General features: G+C 41.1%; 2 protein-coding genes across 2 annotated transcripts; both read left to right on the forward strand.

Moving 5' to 3' along the window:
- The first annotated feature begins 704 nt into the window (after positions 1–704).
- Positions 705–9,714, forward strand: LOC138355338 (uncharacterized). The gene is made up of 3 exons (XM_069310221.1): positions 705–739; positions 870–1,373; positions 9,103–9,714. The coding sequence occupies exons 1-3, from the start codon at positions 737–739 to the stop codon at positions 9,592–9,594; spliced, it is 999 nt and encodes a 332-aa protein (XP_069166322.1). The 5' UTR covers positions 705–736; the 3' UTR covers positions 9,595–9,714.
- An 8,202-nt stretch (positions 9,715–17,916) lies between these two features.
- LOC123753077 (uncharacterized) lies at positions 17,917–18,749 on the forward strand. The gene is made up of 2 exons (XM_045735085.2): positions 17,917–17,995; positions 18,123–18,749. The coding sequence occupies exons 1-2, from the start codon at positions 17,993–17,995 to the stop codon at positions 18,627–18,629; spliced, it is 510 nt and encodes a 169-aa protein (XP_045591041.2). The 5' UTR covers positions 17,917–17,992; the 3' UTR covers positions 18,630–18,749.
- The last annotated feature ends 845 nt before the right edge of the window (positions 18,750–19,594 follow it).

Below are 19,594 nucleotides of genomic sequence, written 5' to 3' on the forward strand. Positions count from 1 at the left end.
ATATCCTGTCCCAGTCAATTATGGATCCCATTTTGGTGTTGAACCTTCCTACCTGGTGTAACTTCCGGGGATCAACGGCCCAGCAGCACGGTTTCCGACCAGGCAACGGGAGATACTATATTCATTAAATTTAGTTTGTCTTCTGAATAAAGTAACTTGTTGCTGTTCCTGATTCACACTTTCACTAAGTTTTTTAACTTTACAATATGCACAAATAGTAGCCAGCAGTGGTCACACCACCTGCTGGTAATTTAATCTTTTCTGATGCACAGTGATATACTTCTTCGAAACACAATTTAGTATCTTATGGTCCAAGGGAACGAGATACTATTAACAACGCTATTGTGATTTGCAGTTTATTGGACATAGAGGACAAATTTTTTCCTCTCTCCAAACACACTCCTGATTGGCACCAGGAGAGTGCCAATCACACACACACACACACGACTTGGTAATGGTCCTGGATAGACCGAAACGTCGTTGTTTCTTTCCAAGATAGGTATAAAGTTTGAGTTAGTTATGTCTAAGATCTTTCCTTATTATGAGCGGCCATGGTCTGGTCTGCAAAATGACACCTCGTTACTACGGATCTTTCAATATTCATGAAGTATGTGGTCATGAAACAGGAAAGGGATGATGCAGCGCATCAGCAAGGTCGGGAAGATAACAGTATATAAAGAGTCGACGGCACACCACCAGCAGCTCAGACCTGGACCGCGACTTTCCTGCATCAAACATGGTCTGTCTCTCTTCGTTTATAGTGATATTTCTACTAATCAGTATTTTAAGAAAATAGACATTTTAGACAGAATTCAATATAATAAAAAAAATTGTCATTACATAAAGTTCATTTTTATTTCATTTCACAGAAGGTGCTGGTGATCACCGTGAGCGTTGCCCTGCTGGTGGGAACCTCCAGGGCAGGCGGAGGACATGGAGGCGGTGGTGGGTTTGGAGGCGGCGGAGGTGGATTTGGACACGGTGGAGGCGGCTTCGGAGGAGGTGGACTGGGTTCATTGGGCGGTGGATCTCGCTATGGTTCAGGTGGTGGGGGCGGCTTCAGTGGAGGCGGCTTCGGTGGAGGCGGCTTCGGAGGTGGTGGATTCGGAGGAGGATCCAAAGGCTTCGGTGGTGGCAGCCACGGTGGCGGCGGCTTCGGTGGTGGCGGCCATGGTGGCGGTGGATCTCGCTATCGCTCCATTGGAGGAGGTTTCGGTGGTGGTGGCATCGGCGGTGGCGGATTCGGAGGAGGATCCAAAGGATTCGGTGGTGGCGGCCACGGTGGCGGCGGATTCGGTGGTGGCGGCGGCGGCTTCGGTGGCGGCGGTTTCGGTGGTGGCAGCTTTGGAGGAGGATCCCACGGCCAGCGATATGGATAAAAAGTGAAAACGTTAACTAAGGATATTAGACATTTTAGTAAAGATAAATCAGTTCTCTTACAGATTTAATATTCTTGACACCATAGATAATTTATATGCCAAAAATAAACCTTTGAATTCAAGTATTAATTATTTGTCCTAATTTATTTGTTTATTCAAGCCTGTATGTCTGTTTCTTCCAGTGCCATTAGGTTCAACTCATTCAGGCTCTCTCCGAAGCTCAATCCTATCTGTTCCAGGACCAGTTTTTAAACAATGCTTTGCACTCTCTCCACTTTCGTTTAAAGTATTTAATAATGATAGTGGATTATGTTCATTCGACGAAGATTATTTCTAGCTGTGATTGCACGTAATTGCATAATACGTTGCAAGGTCCTTTTTTGTAGGATCTTTGAGGATTTCTTTTTATTCATGAGCTTAGTTTATGCGGCTGATATGATTCTTATGATGTTACTTCTGAGATCGGAATAGTGTTATGAACTTTTCAAGAAACTTTTCGCTCATTGACTCTGTCAGATTCCCCTGTTTTATTATGCATTGTTCATATTTTTATGAACATGCACTGAACTGGATTGAAGTTCAGTATCCATTTGTCCGACCACACTTAAAATATTTCTTCCTCTTTCTGAGTTTCCCATTAATCATTCGTCATAAATATTGTCGTGAATTATGCTTCATCAATAAACAGTGTCGCAAAACAATATTCGATTTTCAGTTTGTACAAGGACATTTATAAGTGACTGGGGCAAATGATTCCTTATAATTATTTGGAATGCAATCCACTTGACGTCAACCTTAAGTCTTTCTAACGAAGCGGTAAAAAAAAAAAATTGTATAATTTCTATTCATCCTATAAGTGTTGGAATTGTTTTGGAAGTTCATTTTTTTTGTTCCAAAAATTTATTCCTTATTTGTCTCTAACATTTCGCATGACTTGTGTGTTGCTGCACTCCATTTTCCTGTTTAAATATTACCTTCTGTGGCGATCGTCAATAATCATAAATTAGTACGTACTAAGGTTTCAGATAGATACTAGTGAGAAATTAATTAACAAAAATGTAGCAAAACAACAAACTTAAATATTACTAGGTCTAGTATTGCACACATATGTACTATATTAGGCCTCAGATATCGTTAATTAAGCCTTGGAAGGTTAGGTTAGGTTAATTTAGTTTGTCTTTGCATCACAAGTAAAATATAGTTTCCGGTTTGTCCAACCCAAGAGTGCAGATTTCTATTTTCTAATTTAGTTGTACGTCGGAATATATGCCATGGACCTAATCGTTACGATAAGTACTACTAAACCAAGAGGATGGGCTGGTTAAGGACACTACAATTGTTTAGTGGTGGTTCTCTTAATAGTTCAAAATATTTGTCATATATATTTCGTCTGTTTAGCACCACCTCGTCTGTTTAGGACCACCTCGTCTGTTTAGCACCACCGCTTTCTTCATTAAAGGCATGGTAATCACTGAGTTACATGAAATGGGATTACAGATTTTTTGTTTAATTTATTGTTCAATCCTGTCAAGTTCTACAATCATTATTTTGTAAAGTCCCTTGAGTTAGTTCATAATTCTAACCACTTACTATTCTCTACTTTTGAAGTCAGATCAATTTCTGGAGGAATCCTTGCAACCATGTCAGGTAGTTACTTATTCCAGCTATACGTTCAATGTCTACTTGAAATATTAAATTTAACTCGACATTTATGTCTCATCGTTCGCTGTTAACTCTCCACTTCTCTTGGCAAGTCTCATCACTCTATCGTTCATTTTGGCTTCCTGCATTTCATTACTGTGAAGCGTCTATAATTCTCGTTCCGATATTGTTTCTCTGCTCCACTTTTAATGCTAATATAATTGTACATTTTTCGTGCTCATATCTTTATTACCTGTCTCACTTGAAAAAATATATTTTTTTGTTGGGTTCATGCTACGTATCATTACATTTCTTTATAGTCCACAATTTAAAATCTATCTTCTTCCTGATCTACTCCTCCCTCAAAATGTTTAACTCTACTGTGTAAATAGATGATAGTAAGCAGTGGTCACCGCCGCTGATGATAATTATTTGTCTCTATACGTTTACCACATCTGGGTTGAGGGGAAATTCTGTCCTTGAAGAAACATCATGTCCTCTGAACCTGATGTTCATGTGTGTCTGTTTATGTGTACTTACCTACTTGGGTTTGCGGGGGTTGAGCTTTGGCTTTATGGTCCCGCCTCTCAACTGTCAATCAACTGGTGTACAGGTTCGTGAGTCTACTGGGCTCCATCATATCTACACTTGAAACTGTGTATGGAGTCAGCCTCCACCATATCACTTCCTAATGCATTTCATTTGTCTACTACTCTGACACTGAAAAAACTCTTTCTAATGTCTCTATGGCTCAATTGGGCACTCAATTTCCACCTGTGTCCCTAAGTGCGTGTGCTCTTGGTGTTAATTAGTCTGTCTTTATCTACCCTATATATTTCTCTGAGAATCTTGTATGTGGTGATCATGTCCCCCTTAACTCTTCAGTCTCTCAGTGGTGTGAGGTTTAATTCCCGAATTCTCTCCTCGTAGTTCATACCCCTCTGTTCGGGTACTAGTCTGGTGGCAAACCTTTGAACCTTTCCCAGCTTAGTCTTATGCTTGAATAGATATGGACTCCATGCTGGAGCCGCATACTCCAGGATTGGTCTGACATATGTGGTATACAAAGTTTTGAATTACAAAGTTCCTTACACAAGTTTAGAAAGGCCGTTCTTATGTTGGCGAACTGGGCATATGCCGGTGATGTTATCCTCTTGATTTGGGCTTCAGGAAACAGGTCTGGCGTGATTTCAACCCCCAGGTCTTTCTCTCTCTTTGACTCTTGAAGTATTTCATCTCCCAAATGATACCTTATATCTGGTCTCCTGCTCCCTACACTTATCTTCATTACATTACATTTGCTCGGGTTAACCTCTAACAACCACTTGTTCGACCACTCCTGCAATTTGTCCAGGTCTTCTTGAAGCCTCAAGCAATTCTCCTCTGTCTTAACCCTTCTCATAATTTTGGCATCGTCAGCAAACATTGAGAGGAATGTGTCTATACCCTCTGGGTATAGACGTATATCATTTACGTATATCAGAAACAGGATAGATCCGAGTACAGAGTCCTGTGGGACCCCACTGGTGACTTCACGTCAATCTGAGGTCTCACCTCTCATTGTAACTCTCCTCTTCCTATTGCTTAGGTACTCCTTTACCCACTGGAGCACCCTACCAGTTACTCCCGCCTGTTTCTCTAGCGTATTCATCAACCTCTTATGGGGTACTGTGTCAAAGGCTTTTCGACAGTTCAAGAAAATGCAGTCTGCCCATTTTTCTCTTTCTTGCTTCATCTTTGTCACCTGATCGTAGAATTCCATTAAGCCAGTAAGGCAAGATTTACCCTCCCTGAACCCATGTTGATGGGGTGTCACGAAGTCTCTTCTCTCCTGATGTGTTACTAGGTTTTTTCTCACTACCTTTTCCATCACCTTGCTTAGTATACACGTTAAGGACACTGGCCTGTAGTTAAGTGCCTCCTGTCTGCCTCTTCTGGTAGATCTTCCGTCTCCAATGACCTACTTACACTATGGAGAGTGGCAAGCAAAGTGCTTCTGCACTCTCTTTCAATACCCATGGTGAGATTCTGTCTGGGCCAAAAGCCTTTCTCACGGCCGGATCCAACAGATGCCTCTTGACCTCATCTCTTGTAATTTCGAACCTCTCCACGACCGCCAGGTTCACTGCCACCTTTCCTAGCGCAGTGACCTCACCTTGTTCTATTGTGAAAACCTCCTGGAACCTTTTGTGGAGTTCTTCACACACTTCTCTGTCATTCTCTGTGTACCTTTCCTTACCCTTTCAAAGTTTCATCACCTGTTCTTTTACCGTGGTGTTTTTCCTGATAACTGTGGAATAGCTTTGGGTCGGTCTTGGCTTTATTAGCTATATCATTTTCATATTTTTTCTCAGCTTCTTTTCTCACACTAACATACTCGTTCCTGGTTCTCTGGTATTTCTCTCTGCTTTCAGCTGTCCTGTTATTTCGGAAGTCCCTCCACGCCCTTTTGTTCAGTTTCTTTGCTTCCATACATGCTCTATTAAACCACGTGTTTTTCTTTTGCTTCCCGATTTTTTCCTTTCGGGCCGGGATAAACCTGTTTACTGCCTCCTGACACTTTTTGGTGACTTAGTCCATCATGTCTTGAACGGACTTAATTCTGAGTTATGTGTCAAATTGTATATCCTTTAGCAATTTTCTCATCTCCTCATAATTTCACTTTCGGTACGCCAGCCCTTTGTTTCCTTTTTTTTTTTTTGGGGGGGGGGAGATAAATCCTAGCTCTACCAAGTACTCAAAAATCAATACAGTGTGATCACTCATTCCCAAGGGGGCTTCCAAATTAACTTCCCCTATATCCGACTCATTTAGGGTAAAAAATCAGATCAAGAATAGCTGGTTCATCCTCTCCTCTCATTCTTGTCGGTTCCTTGATGGTACTTTGTGTGTGTGTGTATGTGTACTCACCTAATTGTACTCGCCTAATTGTGCTTGCGGGGGTTGAGCTTTGGCTCTTTGGTCCCGCCTCTCAACTGTCAATCAACTGGTGGACAGATTCCTGAGCCTACTGGGCTCTATCATATCTACATTTGAAACTGTGTATGGAGTCAGCCTCCACCACATCACTTCCTAGTGCATTCCATTTATTAACTACTCTGACACTGAAAAAAATCTTTCAAACGTCTCTGTGGCTCATCTGGGTACGAAGTTTCCACCTGTGTCCCCTTGTTCGTGTCCCACCCGTGCTGTATGTGTGTGTGTGTGTGTGTGTAATTACCTAAGTGTAATTACCTAAGTGTAGTTACAGGATGAGAGCTACGCTCGTGGTGTCCCGTCTTCCCAGCACTCTTTGTCATATAACGCTTTGAAACTACTGACGGTCTTGGCCTCCACCACCTTCTCACTTAACTTGTTCCAACCGTCTACCACTCTATTTGCGAAGGTGAATTTTCTTATATTTCTTCGGCATCTGTGTTTAGCTAGTTTAAATCTATGACCTCTTGTTCTTGAAATTCCAGGTCTCAGGAAGTCTTCCCTGTCGATTTTATCAATTCCTGTTACTATTTTGTATGTAGTGATCATATCACCTCTTTTTCTTCTGTCTTCTAGTTTTGGCATATTTAATGCTTCTAACCTCTCCTCGTAGCTCTTGCCCTTCAGTTCTGGGAGCCACTTAGTAGCATGTCTTTGCACCTTTTCCAGTTTTTTGATGTGCTTCTTAAGATATGGGCACCACACAACAGCTGCATATTCTAGCTTTGGCCTAACAAAAGTCATGAACAATTTCTTTAGTATATCGCCATCCATGTATTTAAATGCAATTCTGAAGTTAGAAAGCATAGCATAGGCTCCTTGCACAATATTCTTTATGTGTGTGTGTGTGTGTGTGTGTGTGTGTGTGTGTGTGTGTGTGTGTGTGTGTGTGTGTGTGTGTGTGTGTGTGTGTGTGTGTGTGTGTGCTGGAGTGTGTATGTATTCTGTAATCTATGAAGGCCTCGCGTCCACGTTCATCACTCCAGATTATAACCACCAACGTTAGAGGTCAAAGAAACTTATCCTGATATAAAACCTGTCACTGCGAACTAATCCTATAAAAGTTACTTAATTATAGTTTTTGTCATATTTTCGAATCTACTTTTAGATGGTATTTCTATAATAATATAAACAAGGTTATTTGTGTCAAGGACATGTAAGAAAGGACTGCACCGAAACATTTTGGTTTCAGAGTTCTCATTCGCAATTTCAGCATACAGGTCGACTCAAATACATTTTGTATTCCATATATGCCTCTTTAAACCAAGTGGCTATATCTAATAAACACGTTCAACATTCTGCAAAATAAATATTTTTTTTCGTCTGTGAGTTGGTGAGTATTTTTTAAGTGTCTGCGAGTAAGGTGAATCTGAACGTGTTTATATGTTTGGGTGGAGTGTGTTCTTCCGTGTTTGTTGTATTAATGTTTGCTAATAATAACTGAATTACAATCATTGTTGTGATTGCAGATTCGTTTGTGATCTATAAGGCCCAGCTGTCTTTTCTGTTGACACTGGCTGTATGACGACTCTCCCTACCTTCTTGCTCTTTTTCATTCCTGTTTTTACAGTTTTAAATTGAAGTAGCCTCAATTCATCAACTCATTTCACATATGCATTGTAATACTACTACTACTACGTAAGTGGAGAATATGAATCACAATAACGTAGCATGAAGATATGAGAAATAAATCAACGCACTACAAGATGAGGAGACGACGACGTTTCCCCCGATAAGCATCACCGTAAGTGATGCTTACGGTGACCCCTTTTTCATGGACCTTGAATTATCAAGCAATAACCCAATAACTACCGAAATGTTAACCGTTTCTCAGTCTTTGGGGGCTTTATTTACAAATAATAATAATTTTTTGAGCTTCGAAGGACTAGAAAGCTAATTTTAACAACTTTAACATTTGAGAGGAAATTTTCCATGCTTTCAACTGTTTTATATATAACAATGAAGCCGGCAAAGATTTAAAAAATATGTTAAAGTTTGTATGTAGATGCGTAAATGCTTGTTGAATCCTCGCTTTAGTTAATAATTTGTGTTTTTATCTTAAAATTGTTCCCCATGTTCTATTTCTCAACTAGAACATCTAATCTTTGTCTACCTTGTAAATTCATAATTCTTGTTCATATCCAGTCCCTATTAATTATGGATCCAATTTTGGTGTTGAACCTGTAATTGTTTTTGTAGTAGATATCACCCAGGGATTGCATATTAACATTGTTCTCATATGAATTAATTATGTTCTGAATCTTTTCTTCTGAAGGTTCGTCTATCTACATACCTGGTCTACCTTTTGTAACTTCCATGGATCAACGGCCCAGCGGCACGGTTTCCGACCAGTCAACGGGAGATGCTATAATCATTATATTTCGTGTTTCTTCTGAATAAAGTAACTTATTGCTGTTCCTGATACACACTTTTACTAAGTTATTTAACTTTACAATATGCACAAATAATAGCCAGCAGTGGTCACGCCACCTGCTGGTAATTTAATCTATTCTGATACACAGTGATATACTTCTTCGAAACGTAATTTAGTATCTGATTGTCCAAGGGAACGAGATGAAATTAACAACGCTATAGTGATTTGCATTTATTTGGACATGGAGGACAAAGTTTGTCCTCTCTCCACTCTCCTGATTGGCACCAGGAGAGTGCCAATCACAAACACACGAATTGGTAATGGTCCAGGACTGACCGAAATGTCGTTGTTTCTTTCCAAGATATGTATAAAGTTTGTGTTAGTTATGACTAAGATCTTTCCTTATTATGAGCGGCCATGGTCTAGTCTGCAAAATGACACCTCGTTACTACGGATCTTTAAATATTCATGGAGTATGTGGTCATGAAACAGGAAAGGGATGACGCAGCGCATCAGCAAGGTCGGGAAGATAACAGTATATAAAGAGTCGACGACGAACCACCAGCAGCTCAGACCAGGACTGCCTCCTTCCTGCATCAAACATGGTCCGTCTCTCTCCGTTTATGATGATATTTCTTCAGTTTTCAATATTTAAGAAAATAGACATTTTAGACAGAATTGAGTAAAAAATATATTTTTTGTCATTTCATAAGTTTTTTTTTAATTTCACAGAAGGTGCTGCTGATCACCGTGAGCGTTGTCCTGCTGGTGGGATCCACCAGGGCAGGCGGAGGACATGGAGGCGGTGGTGGGTTTGGAGGCGGCGGAGGAGGATTTGGACACGGTGGAGGCGGCTTCGGAGGAGGCGGTGGATCTCGCTATGGTTCACGTGGTGGTGGCGGCATCGGAGGTGGTGGATTAGGAGGAGGATCCAAAGGCTTCGGTGGTGGCAGTTTCGGTGGTGGTGGCGGCTTCGGTGGTGGTGGCGGCTTCGGTGGTGGCGGCCACGGTGGTGGTGGATCTCGGTATGGCTCCATTGGAAGAGGTTTCGGTGGTGGTGGCATCGGCGGTGGTGGATTCGGAGGAGGATCCAAAGGCTTCGGTGGTGGCGGCTTCGGTGGCGGCGGCTTCGGTGGCGGCGGTTTCGGTGGCGGCGGTTTCGGTGGCGGCGGTTTCGGTGGTGGCGGTTTTGGAGGAGGATCCCACGGCCAGCGATATGGATAAAGAGTGGAAACGTTAACTAAGGATTGTGGACATTTTAGTAAAGAAAAATCTGTTCTACAGATTTAATATTCTTGACACCATAGATAATTTATATGTCAAAAATAAACCTTTGAATTCAAATATTAATTATTTGTCCTAATGAATTTGTTTATTCAAGCCTGTATGTCTGTTTCTTCCAGTGCCATTATGTTCAACTCATTCAGGCTCTCTCCGAACCTCAATCCTATCTGTTCCAGGACCAGTTTTCAAACAATGCTTTGCACTCTCTCCATTCTCGTTTTGAATATTTTAAGGTGATGGCGGATTATGTTCACTCGACGAAGATTATTTCTATCTGTAATTGCACGTAATATCATTATACGTTAAAAAGTCCTTTTCTGTAGGCTCTTTGAGGATTTCTTTATATTTCTGAGCTTAGTATATGCTGCTGACATGATTCTTATTATGTTACTACTGAGATCGGTATAGTGTTATGTATTTTTCTTTTCTCTCATTGACTCTGTCAGAGACCCCTGTATTATTATGCACTGTTCATATATTCATGAACATGCACTGAACTGGATTGAAGTTCAGTATTCATTTGTCCGACCATACTTAAAATATTTGTTAGTCTTTCTGAGTCTTGCAATCATCATTCGTCATGAATTTAGCTTCATCAATAATCAGAGACACAAAACAATATTCGATTTTCAGTTTGTACAAGGTTATTTATAAGTGATTGGGGCAAATGATTCCTTATAAGTATTTGGAATGCATTCCTCGTGCCGTCTACCTTAAGTCTTTCTAACAAAGGCTAATTTTTTTTTATATTTTCTATTCTCCCTATAAGTGTTGGAATTCTTTGGGAAGTTAATCATTTTTTTAATCCATTATTATTTTCCTTATTTGTCTATAACATTTCGCATGGTCTGTGTGTTGCTGCAATCCATTTTCCTGTTTAGATAGTACCTTTTGGTGCGAGCGTCAATAGTCATAAATTCATATGTACTTAGGTTTCAGACAAATACTAGTAAGAAATTATTTAACAAAAATGAAGCTAAACATCAAACTTAAATATTACTAGTCTTAGTATGGCACACATAAGTATTATACTATGCCTCAGATATCGTTAATTAAGCCTTGGAAGTTTAGGTTAGCTTAATTTAGGTTGTCTTTGCATCACATGTAAAATATAGTTTCCGGTTTGTCAAACCCAAGAGTGCAGATTTCTACTTTCTAATTTCGTTGTACGTCGGAATATATGCTATGGTCCTCGTCGTTACTATAAGTTCTACCAAAACAGGAGGATTGGCTGGTTAAGGACACTACAATTGTTTAGTGGTTGTTCTCTTATTAGTTCAAAATATTTGTCATATATATTTCGTCTGTTTAGCACCACCTCGTCTGTTTAGGACCACCTCGTCTGTTTAGCACCACCCTTTTCTCCATTAATGGCATGGTAATCACTGAGTTACATAAAAAGGGATTTCAGACATTTTTGTAATTTATTGTTCAATCCTGTCAAGTCCCACAGTCATTGTTTTGTAAAGTCCCTTGAGTTAGTTCATAACCCTAAACACTCGTTTTTTTCTACTAGTGAAGTCAAATCAATTTCTGGAGGAACCCTTGCAACCATGTCAGGTAGTGACATCGTTGCAAGTTATTATTCTTATTCCAACTTATTCCAACTATACGTTCAATGTATACTTGAAATATTAAATTTAACTCGACACTTGTGTCTCATCGTTCGCTGTTAACTCTCCACTTCTCTTGACAAGTCTCATCACTCTATCGTTCATTTTGGCTTCCTGCATTTCATTACTGTGAAGCTTCTATATTTCTCGTTCCGATATTGTTTCTTTGCTCCACTTTTAATGCTTATATATTTGTACATTTTTTTTGTTCATATCTTTATTATCTGTCTCAATTGAAAAAAAATATTTTTCGTTGGGTTCATGCTACGTATCATTACATTTTTTTATAGTCCACAATTTAAAAAACTTCTTCCTGATCTACTCCTCCCTCAAAATGCTCAACTCTACAGTGTAAATAGATGGTAGCAAGCGGTGGTCACCGCCGCTGATGATAATTCTTTGTCTCTATACATCTATCTCATCTGGGTAGAGGGAAATTCTGTTCTTGAAGAAACATCAGGTCCTCTGAACCTGATGTTCGTGTGTGTCTATTTATGTGTACTTATCTAGTTGTACTTACCAAGTTGTGCTTCCGGAGGTTGAGTTCTGGCTCTTTGGTCCCGCCTCTCAACCGTCAGTCAACTGGTGTACAGGTTCCTGAGCCTACTGGGCTCCATCATATCTACACTTGAAACTGTGTATGGACTCAGCCTCCGCCACATCACTTCCTATTGTATTCCATTTGTCTATGTTACAAACCCGACTACATCGTTGGAGTATGGAGTAGCGACGTCAACACCATCTGTGAGTCTGCCCCACAATATCTGATGTTATATGGGCGACGCAATCTGGTGATGGCAGTCTGATAACTGCAAAAAGGCTCAAGATTCCTGCCTTGGTCAGCCAGAGAAGTCGCTGTGGATGACCTCAGGCGACGTAGGGCTGCAGTGGTACGGAGAAAAGCAGCCTACCTTGGGCAGCCTAATCTCTCTCTACTTAATTCTGTTTGACGACTAAGTGAGCCGCCGCCGAAGAGGTACTGTGTGGTATCTGCTTTCTGCCAGTGGAGTGGCAGAGAAAGAATTCGGCGTATCCCGGGACTGGCTAGGGGAAGTGACGACCGGCAGTGGAGTGCCTGTTTGAGGAGCGTTACTGTCCCGTTGCTAGAGGATCCTGCCAGGGGTTCGCTACCCCTGTATTTGTCTGTGTAGAGGCTCATCAGCGCGTACCTGAAGTTCTCTGCCAGCACTTGGCTGGAGAGTGATTGTGGGCATTCACAAGAGGCCCGTGGAGTGGCAGAGAAAGAATTCTCTGCCAGCATATCTACAGTGATACTGTAGTTAGGCTGGCCCACGGCAGGGGAAGACTTGTTGGTGTTTCCCAGTACTGATTGAGGACGGTACTGAGTGTTGAGGAAACACAGAAGTTGACAAAGGCTGCATCGCGTTAGCATCGAGGAGTGCTTAGTGTCCTATATGAGAGCGACACATGTAAATATCCACGTGTAGTAATATTATCTCATTTTATATTTTATATTTAAGGTGATGGGAAAGTGGTAATAAGTTAAGTGAATATATTGAAAAAGAATGAAATGTTGTGTTCATTTCAGCTCCCCCTTTTTATTACTTGTATTACCTAACCTACTCCTTGAAAGTCACTACCGACTTGGGGTCGGATACTGGAACTTTGGGTCATAGATAAAGAACTCGGTTGCGACCCATAGTGGCTGTAACATTCTACTACTCTGATACTGAAAAAATTCTTTCCAATGTTCCTATGGCTCATTTGGGCACTCAATTTCCACCTGTATCCCCTAGTGCGTGTACTCCTGGTGTTAAATAATCTGTCTTTATCTACCCTATCAATTCCACTGAGAATCTTGTATGTGGTGATCATGTCCCCCCTAACTCTTCAGTCTCCCAGTGACGTGAGGTTTAATTCCCGTAGTCTCTCCTCGTAGTTCATACCCCTCTGTTCGGGTACTAGTCTGAAGGCAAACCTTTGAACCTTTTCCAGCTTAGTCTTATGCTTGACTAGATATGATATCAATGCTGCAGCCGCATACTCCAGGATTCATCTGACATATGTCGTATACAAAGTTCTGAATGATTCCTTACACAAGTTTCTAAAGGCCGTTCTTATGTTGGCCAACTGGGCATACGCCGTTGATGTTATGCTCTTGATATGGGCTTCAGGGTACAGATCTGGCGTGATATCAACCAACAGATCTTTCTCTATGACTCTTGAAGCATTTTTCTAAAATGATACCTTGTATCTGTCTCCTGCTCCCTACACCTATCTTCATTACATTACATTTGCTCGGGTTAAACTCTAACAACCACTTGTTCGACCATTCCAGCAACTTGTCCAGGTCTTCTTGAAACCTCAAGCAGTCCTCCGCTGTCTTAACCCTTCTCATAATTTTAGCGTCGTCAGCAAATATTGAGAGGAATGAGTCTATACCCTCTGGTAGATCATTTACGTGTATCAGAAACAGGATAGGTCCGAGTACAGAGCCCTGTGGGACCCCACTGTTAGCTTCATGCCAATCTTAGGTCTCACCTCTCACTGTAACTCTCTGCTTCCTATTGCTCAGGTATACCCTTACCCACAGGAGCACCTTACCAGTTACTCCTGCCTGTTTCTCTTGCGTATTCATCAGCCTTTTATGGGGTACTGTGTCAAAGGCCTTCCGACAAGAAAATGCAGTCTGCACATCCTTCTCTTACTTAATCTTTGTCACCTGATCGTAGAATTCTATTGAGCCAGTTAGGCAAGATTTACCCTCCCTGAACCAATGTTGATGGGTTGTCACGAAGTCCCTTCTCTCCAGATGTGTTACTAGGTTTTTCTCACGATCTTCTCCATCACCTTACACGGTATACAGGTCAAGGACACTGGCCTGTAGTTCAGTGCCTCTTATCTGTCACGCTTTTTGTATATTGGGACTACATTAGCCATCTTCCATATTTCAGGTAGGTATCCCGTTTCCAGTGACCTACTATACATTATAGAGAGTGGCAAGCAAAGTGCTTCTGCACACTTTCAATACCCCTGGTGAGATTCTGTCTGGGTCAAAAGCCTTTCTCACGTCCAGATCCAACAGATGCCTCTTGACCTAATTTCTTGTAATTTCGAACCCTTCCAAGTCCGCTTGGTTCACTGCCACCTCACCTAGCGCAGTGATCTCACCTCGTCCTATTGTGAAGACCTCCTGCAACCTCTTGTTGAGTTCTTCACACACCTCTCTGTCATTCTCTGTGTACCTATCTTCACCTGTTCTAAGTTTCATCACCTGTACCTTCACTGTTGTTTTCCTCCTGATGTGACTGTGGAGTAGCTTTGGTTCGTTCTTGGATTTATTAGTTATATAAAATGTTATACTTTTTCTAAGCATCTTTTCTCACACAAACATACTCATTCCTGGTTGTCTGGTATCTCTCTCTCTGCTTTCAGGTGTTCTGTTATTTCGGAAGTTCCTCCACGCCCATTTGTTCAGTTTCTTTGCTTCCATACATGCCCTATTTAACCATGGTTTATTCTTTTGCTTCTTGGTTTTTTCCTTTGGGTCGGGATTAACTTGTTTACTGCCTCCTGACACTTTTTGGTGACATAGTCCATCATATCTTGTATGGACTTAGGTCTGAGTTCGTGTCCCATGGTATGTCCCTTAGGAATTTTCTCATCTCAGCATAATTTCCCTTTCGGTAGGCAAGCCCTTTGTTTCCTGGTTCTTTTGGGGGGGGGAGTTAAATCCTAGCTTTTCCAAGTACTCAAAGATCAATACAGTGTGATCACTCATTCCCAAGGGAGCTTCCAACTTAACTTCCCCTATATCCGACTCATTTAGGATAAAAATCTGATCAAGAATAGCTGGTTCATCCTCTCCTCTCATTCTTGTCGGTACCTTGATGGTACCTTGTGTGTGTGTGTTTGTGTGTTTGTACTTACCTAATTGTGCTTACGGGGGTTGAGCTCTGGCTCTGGCTTTGTGTGTGTGTACTCACCTAGTTGTACTCACCTAGTTGTGTTTGCGGGGGTTGAGCTCTGGCTCTTTGGTCCCGCCTCTCAACCGTCAATCAACAGGTGTACAGATTCATGAGCCTATCGGGCTCTGTCATATCTACACTTGAAACTGTGTATGGAGTCAGCCTCCACCACATCACTTCCTAATGCATTCCATTTGTCAACCACTCTGACACTAAAAAAGTTCTTTCTAATATCTCTGTGGCTCATTTGGGCACTCAGTTTCCACCTGTGTCCCCTTGTGCGTGTTCCCCTTGTGTTAAATAGACTGTCTTTATCTACCCTATTACCCCTTCAGAATCTTGAATGTGGTGATCATGTCCCCCCTAACTCTTCTGTCTTCCAGCGAAGTGAGGTTTAATTCCCGTAGTCTCTCCTCGTAGCTCATACCTCTCAGCTCGGGTACTAGTCTGGTGGCAAACCTTTGAACCTTTTCCAGTTTAGTCTTATCCTTGACTAGATATGGACTCCATGCTGGGGCTGCATACTCCAGGATTGGCCTGACATATGTGGTATACAAAGTTCTGAATGATTCTTTACACAAGTTTCTGAATGCCGTTCGTATGTTGGCCAGCCTGGCATATGCCGCTGATGTTATCCGCTTGATATGTGCTGCAGGAGACAGGTCTGGCGTGTGTGTGTGTGTGTGTGTGTGTGTGTGTGTGTGTGTGTGTGTGTGTGTGTGTGTGTGTGTGTGTGTGCGTGTGTGTGTATGTGTGCTGGAGTGTGCATGTATTCTGTGATCTATGAAGGTCCCTCGCTCGTCCACGTTCATCACTCCAGATTATAACCACCAACGTTAGAGGTCAGAGAAACTTATCCTGATATAAAACCAGTCGCTGTGAACTAATCCTATAAAAGTTCCTTAATTCTGGTATTTGTCATATTTTCGAGTCTACTTTTAGATGATAAAAAAGGTTATTTGTATCAAAGACATGTAAGAAAGGACTGCACCGAGACATTTTGCTTTTAGAGTTCTCATTCGCAATTTCAGAATGCAGGTCGACTCAAATACATTTTGTATTGCATATATTTGCCTCTTGAAACCAAGTGGCTATATCTAATAAACACGTCCAACATTCTGCATACTAAATATTTTCTTTCGTCTGTGAGTTGGTGAGTATTTTTTAAGTGTCTGAGAGTAAGGTGAATCTGAATGTGTTTATATGTTTGGGTGGAGTGTGTTCTTCCGTGTTTGTTGTATTAATGTTTGCTAATAATAACTGAATTACAATCATTGTTGTGATTGCAGATTCGTTTGTGATCTATAAGGCCCAGCTGTCTTTTCTGTTGACACTGGCTGTATGACGACTCTCCCTACCTTCTTGCTCTTTTTCATTCCTGTTTTTACAGTTTTAAATTGAAGTAGCCTCAATTCATCAACTCATTTCACATATGCATTGTAATACTACTACTACTACGTAAGTGGAGAATATGAATCACAATAACGTAGCATGAAGATATGAGAAATAAATCAACGCACTACAAGATGAGGAGACGACGACGTTTCCCCCGATACGCATCACCGTAAGTGATGCTTACGGTGACCCCTTTTTCATGGACCTTGAATTATCAAGCAATAACCCAATAACTACCGAAATGTTAACCGTTTCTCAGTCTTTGGGGGCTTTATTTACAAATAATAATAATTTTTTGAGCTTCGAAGGACTAGAAAGCTAATTTTAACAACTTTAACATTTGAGAGGAAATTTTCCATGCTTTCAACTGTTTTATATATAACAATGAAGCCGGCAAAGATTTAAAAAATATGTTAAAGTTTGTATGTAGATGCGTAAATGCTTGTTGAATCCTCGCTTTAGTTAATAATTTGTGTTTTTATCTTAAAATTGTTCCCCATGTTCTATTTCTCAACTAGAACATCTAATCTTTGTCTACCTTGTAAATTCATAATTCTTGTTCATATCCAGTCCCTATTAATTATGGATCCAATTTTGGTGTTGAACCTGTAATTGTTTTTGTAGTAGATATCACCCAGGGATTGCATATTAACATTGTTCTCATATGAATTAATTATGTTCTGAATCTTTTCTTCTGAAGGTTCGTCTATCTACATACCTGGTCTACCTTTTGTAACTTCCATGGATCAACGGCCCAGCGGCACGGTTTCCGACCAGTCAACGGGAGATGCTATAATCATTATATTTCGTGTTTCTTCTGAATAAAGTAACTTATTGCTGTTCCTGATACACACTTTTACTAAGTTATTTAACTTTACAATATGCACAAATAATAGCCAGCAGTGGTCACGCCACCTGCTGGTAATTTAATCTATTCTGATACACAGTGATATACTTCTTCGAAACGTAATTTAGTATCTGATTGTCCAAGGGAACGAGATGAAATTAACAACGCTATAGTGATTTGCATTTATTTGGACATGGAGGACAAAGTTTGTCCTCTCTCCACTCTCCTGATTGGCACCAGGAGAGTGCCAATCACAAACACACGAATTGGTAATGGTCCAGGACTGACCGAAATGTCGTTGTTTCTTTCCAAGATATGTATAAAGTTTGTGTTAGTTATGACTAAGATCTTTCCTTATTATGAGCGGCCATGGTCTAGTCTGCAAAATGACACCTCGTTACTACGGATCTTTAAATATTCATGGAGTATGTGGTCATGAAACAGGAAAGGGATGACGCAGCGCATCAGCAAGGTCGGGAAGATAACAGTATATAAAGAGTCGACGACGAACCACCAGCAGCTCAGACCAGGACTGCCTCCTTCCTGCATCAAACATGGTCCGTCTCTCTCCGTTTATGATGATATTTCTTCAGTTTTCAATATTTAAGAAAATAGACATTTTAGACAGAATTGAGTAAAAAATATATTTTTTGTCATTTCATAAGTTTTTTTTTAATTTCACAGAAGGTGCTGCTGATCACCGTGAGCGTTGTCCTGCTGGTGGGATCCACCAGGGCAGGCGGAGGACATGGAGGCGGTGGTGGGTTTGGAGGCGGCGGAGGAGGATTTGGACACGGTGGAGGCGGCTTCGGAGGAGGCGGTGGATCTCGCTATGGTTCACGTGGTGGTGGCGGCATCGGAGGTGGTGGATTAGGAGGAGGATCCAAAGGCTTCGGTGGTGGCAGTTTCGGTGGTGGTGGCGGCTTCGGTGGTGGTGGCGGCTTCGGTGGTGGCGGCCACGGTGGTGGTGGATCTCGGTATGGCTCCATTGGAAGAGGTTTCGGTGGTGGTGGCATCGGCGGTGGTGGATTCGGAGGAGGATCCAAAGGCTTCGGTGGTGGCGGCCACGGTGGCGGCGGCTTCGGTGGCGGCGGTTTCGGTGGCGGCGGTTTCGGTGGCGGCGGTTTCGGTGGCGGCGGTTTCGGTGGTGGCGGTTTTGGAGGAGGATCCCACGGCCAGCGATATGGATAAAGAGTGGAAACGTTAACTAAGGATTGTGGACATTTTAGTAAAGAAAAATCTGTTCTACAGATTTAATATTCTTGACACCATAGATAATTTATATGTCAAAAATAAACCTTTGAATTCAAATATTAATTATTTGTCCTAATGAATTTGTTTATTCAAGCCTGTATGTCTGTTTCTTCCAGTGCCATTATGTTCAACTCATTCAGGCTCTCTCCGAACCTCAATCCTATCTGTTCCAGGACCAGTTTTCAAACAATGCTTTGCACTCTCTCCATTCTCGTTTTGAATATTTTAAGGTGATGGCGGATTATGTTCACTCGACGAAGATTATTTCTATCTGTAATTGCACGTAATATCATTATACGTTAAAAAGTCCTTTTCTGTAGGCTCTTTGAGGATTTCTTTATATTTCTGAGCTTAGTATATGCTGCTGACATGATTCTTATTATGTTACTACTGAGATCGGTATAGTGTTATGTATTTTTCTTTTCTCTCATTGACTCTGTCAGAGACCCCTGTATTATTATGCACTGTTCATATATTCATGAACATGCACTGAACTGGATTGAAGTTCAGTATTCATTTGTCCGACCATACTTAAAATATTTGTTAGTCTTTCTGAGTCTTGCAATCATCATTCGTCATGAATTTAGCTTCATCAATAATCAGAGACACAAAACAATATTCGATTTTCAGTTTGTACAAGGTTATTTATAAGTGATTGGGGCAAATGATTCCTTATAAGTATTTGGAATGCATTCCTCGTGCCGTCTACCTTAAGTCTTTCTAACAAAGGCTAATTTTTTTTTATATTTTCTATTCTCCCTATAAGTGTTGGAATTCTTTGGGAAGTTAATCATTTTTTTAATCCATTATTATTTTCCTTATTTGTCTATAACATTTCGCATGGTCTGTGTGTTGCTGCAATCCATTTTCCTGTTTAGATAGTACCTTTTGGTGCGAGCGTC

The sequence above is a fragment of the Procambarus clarkii genome, chromosome 6 (assembly GCF_040958095.1).
Source record: "Procambarus clarkii isolate CNS0578487 chromosome 6, FALCON_Pclarkii_2.0, whole genome shotgun sequence".
Taxonomy (NCBI): domain Eukaryota; kingdom Metazoa; phylum Arthropoda; class Malacostraca; order Decapoda; family Cambaridae; genus Procambarus; species Procambarus clarkii.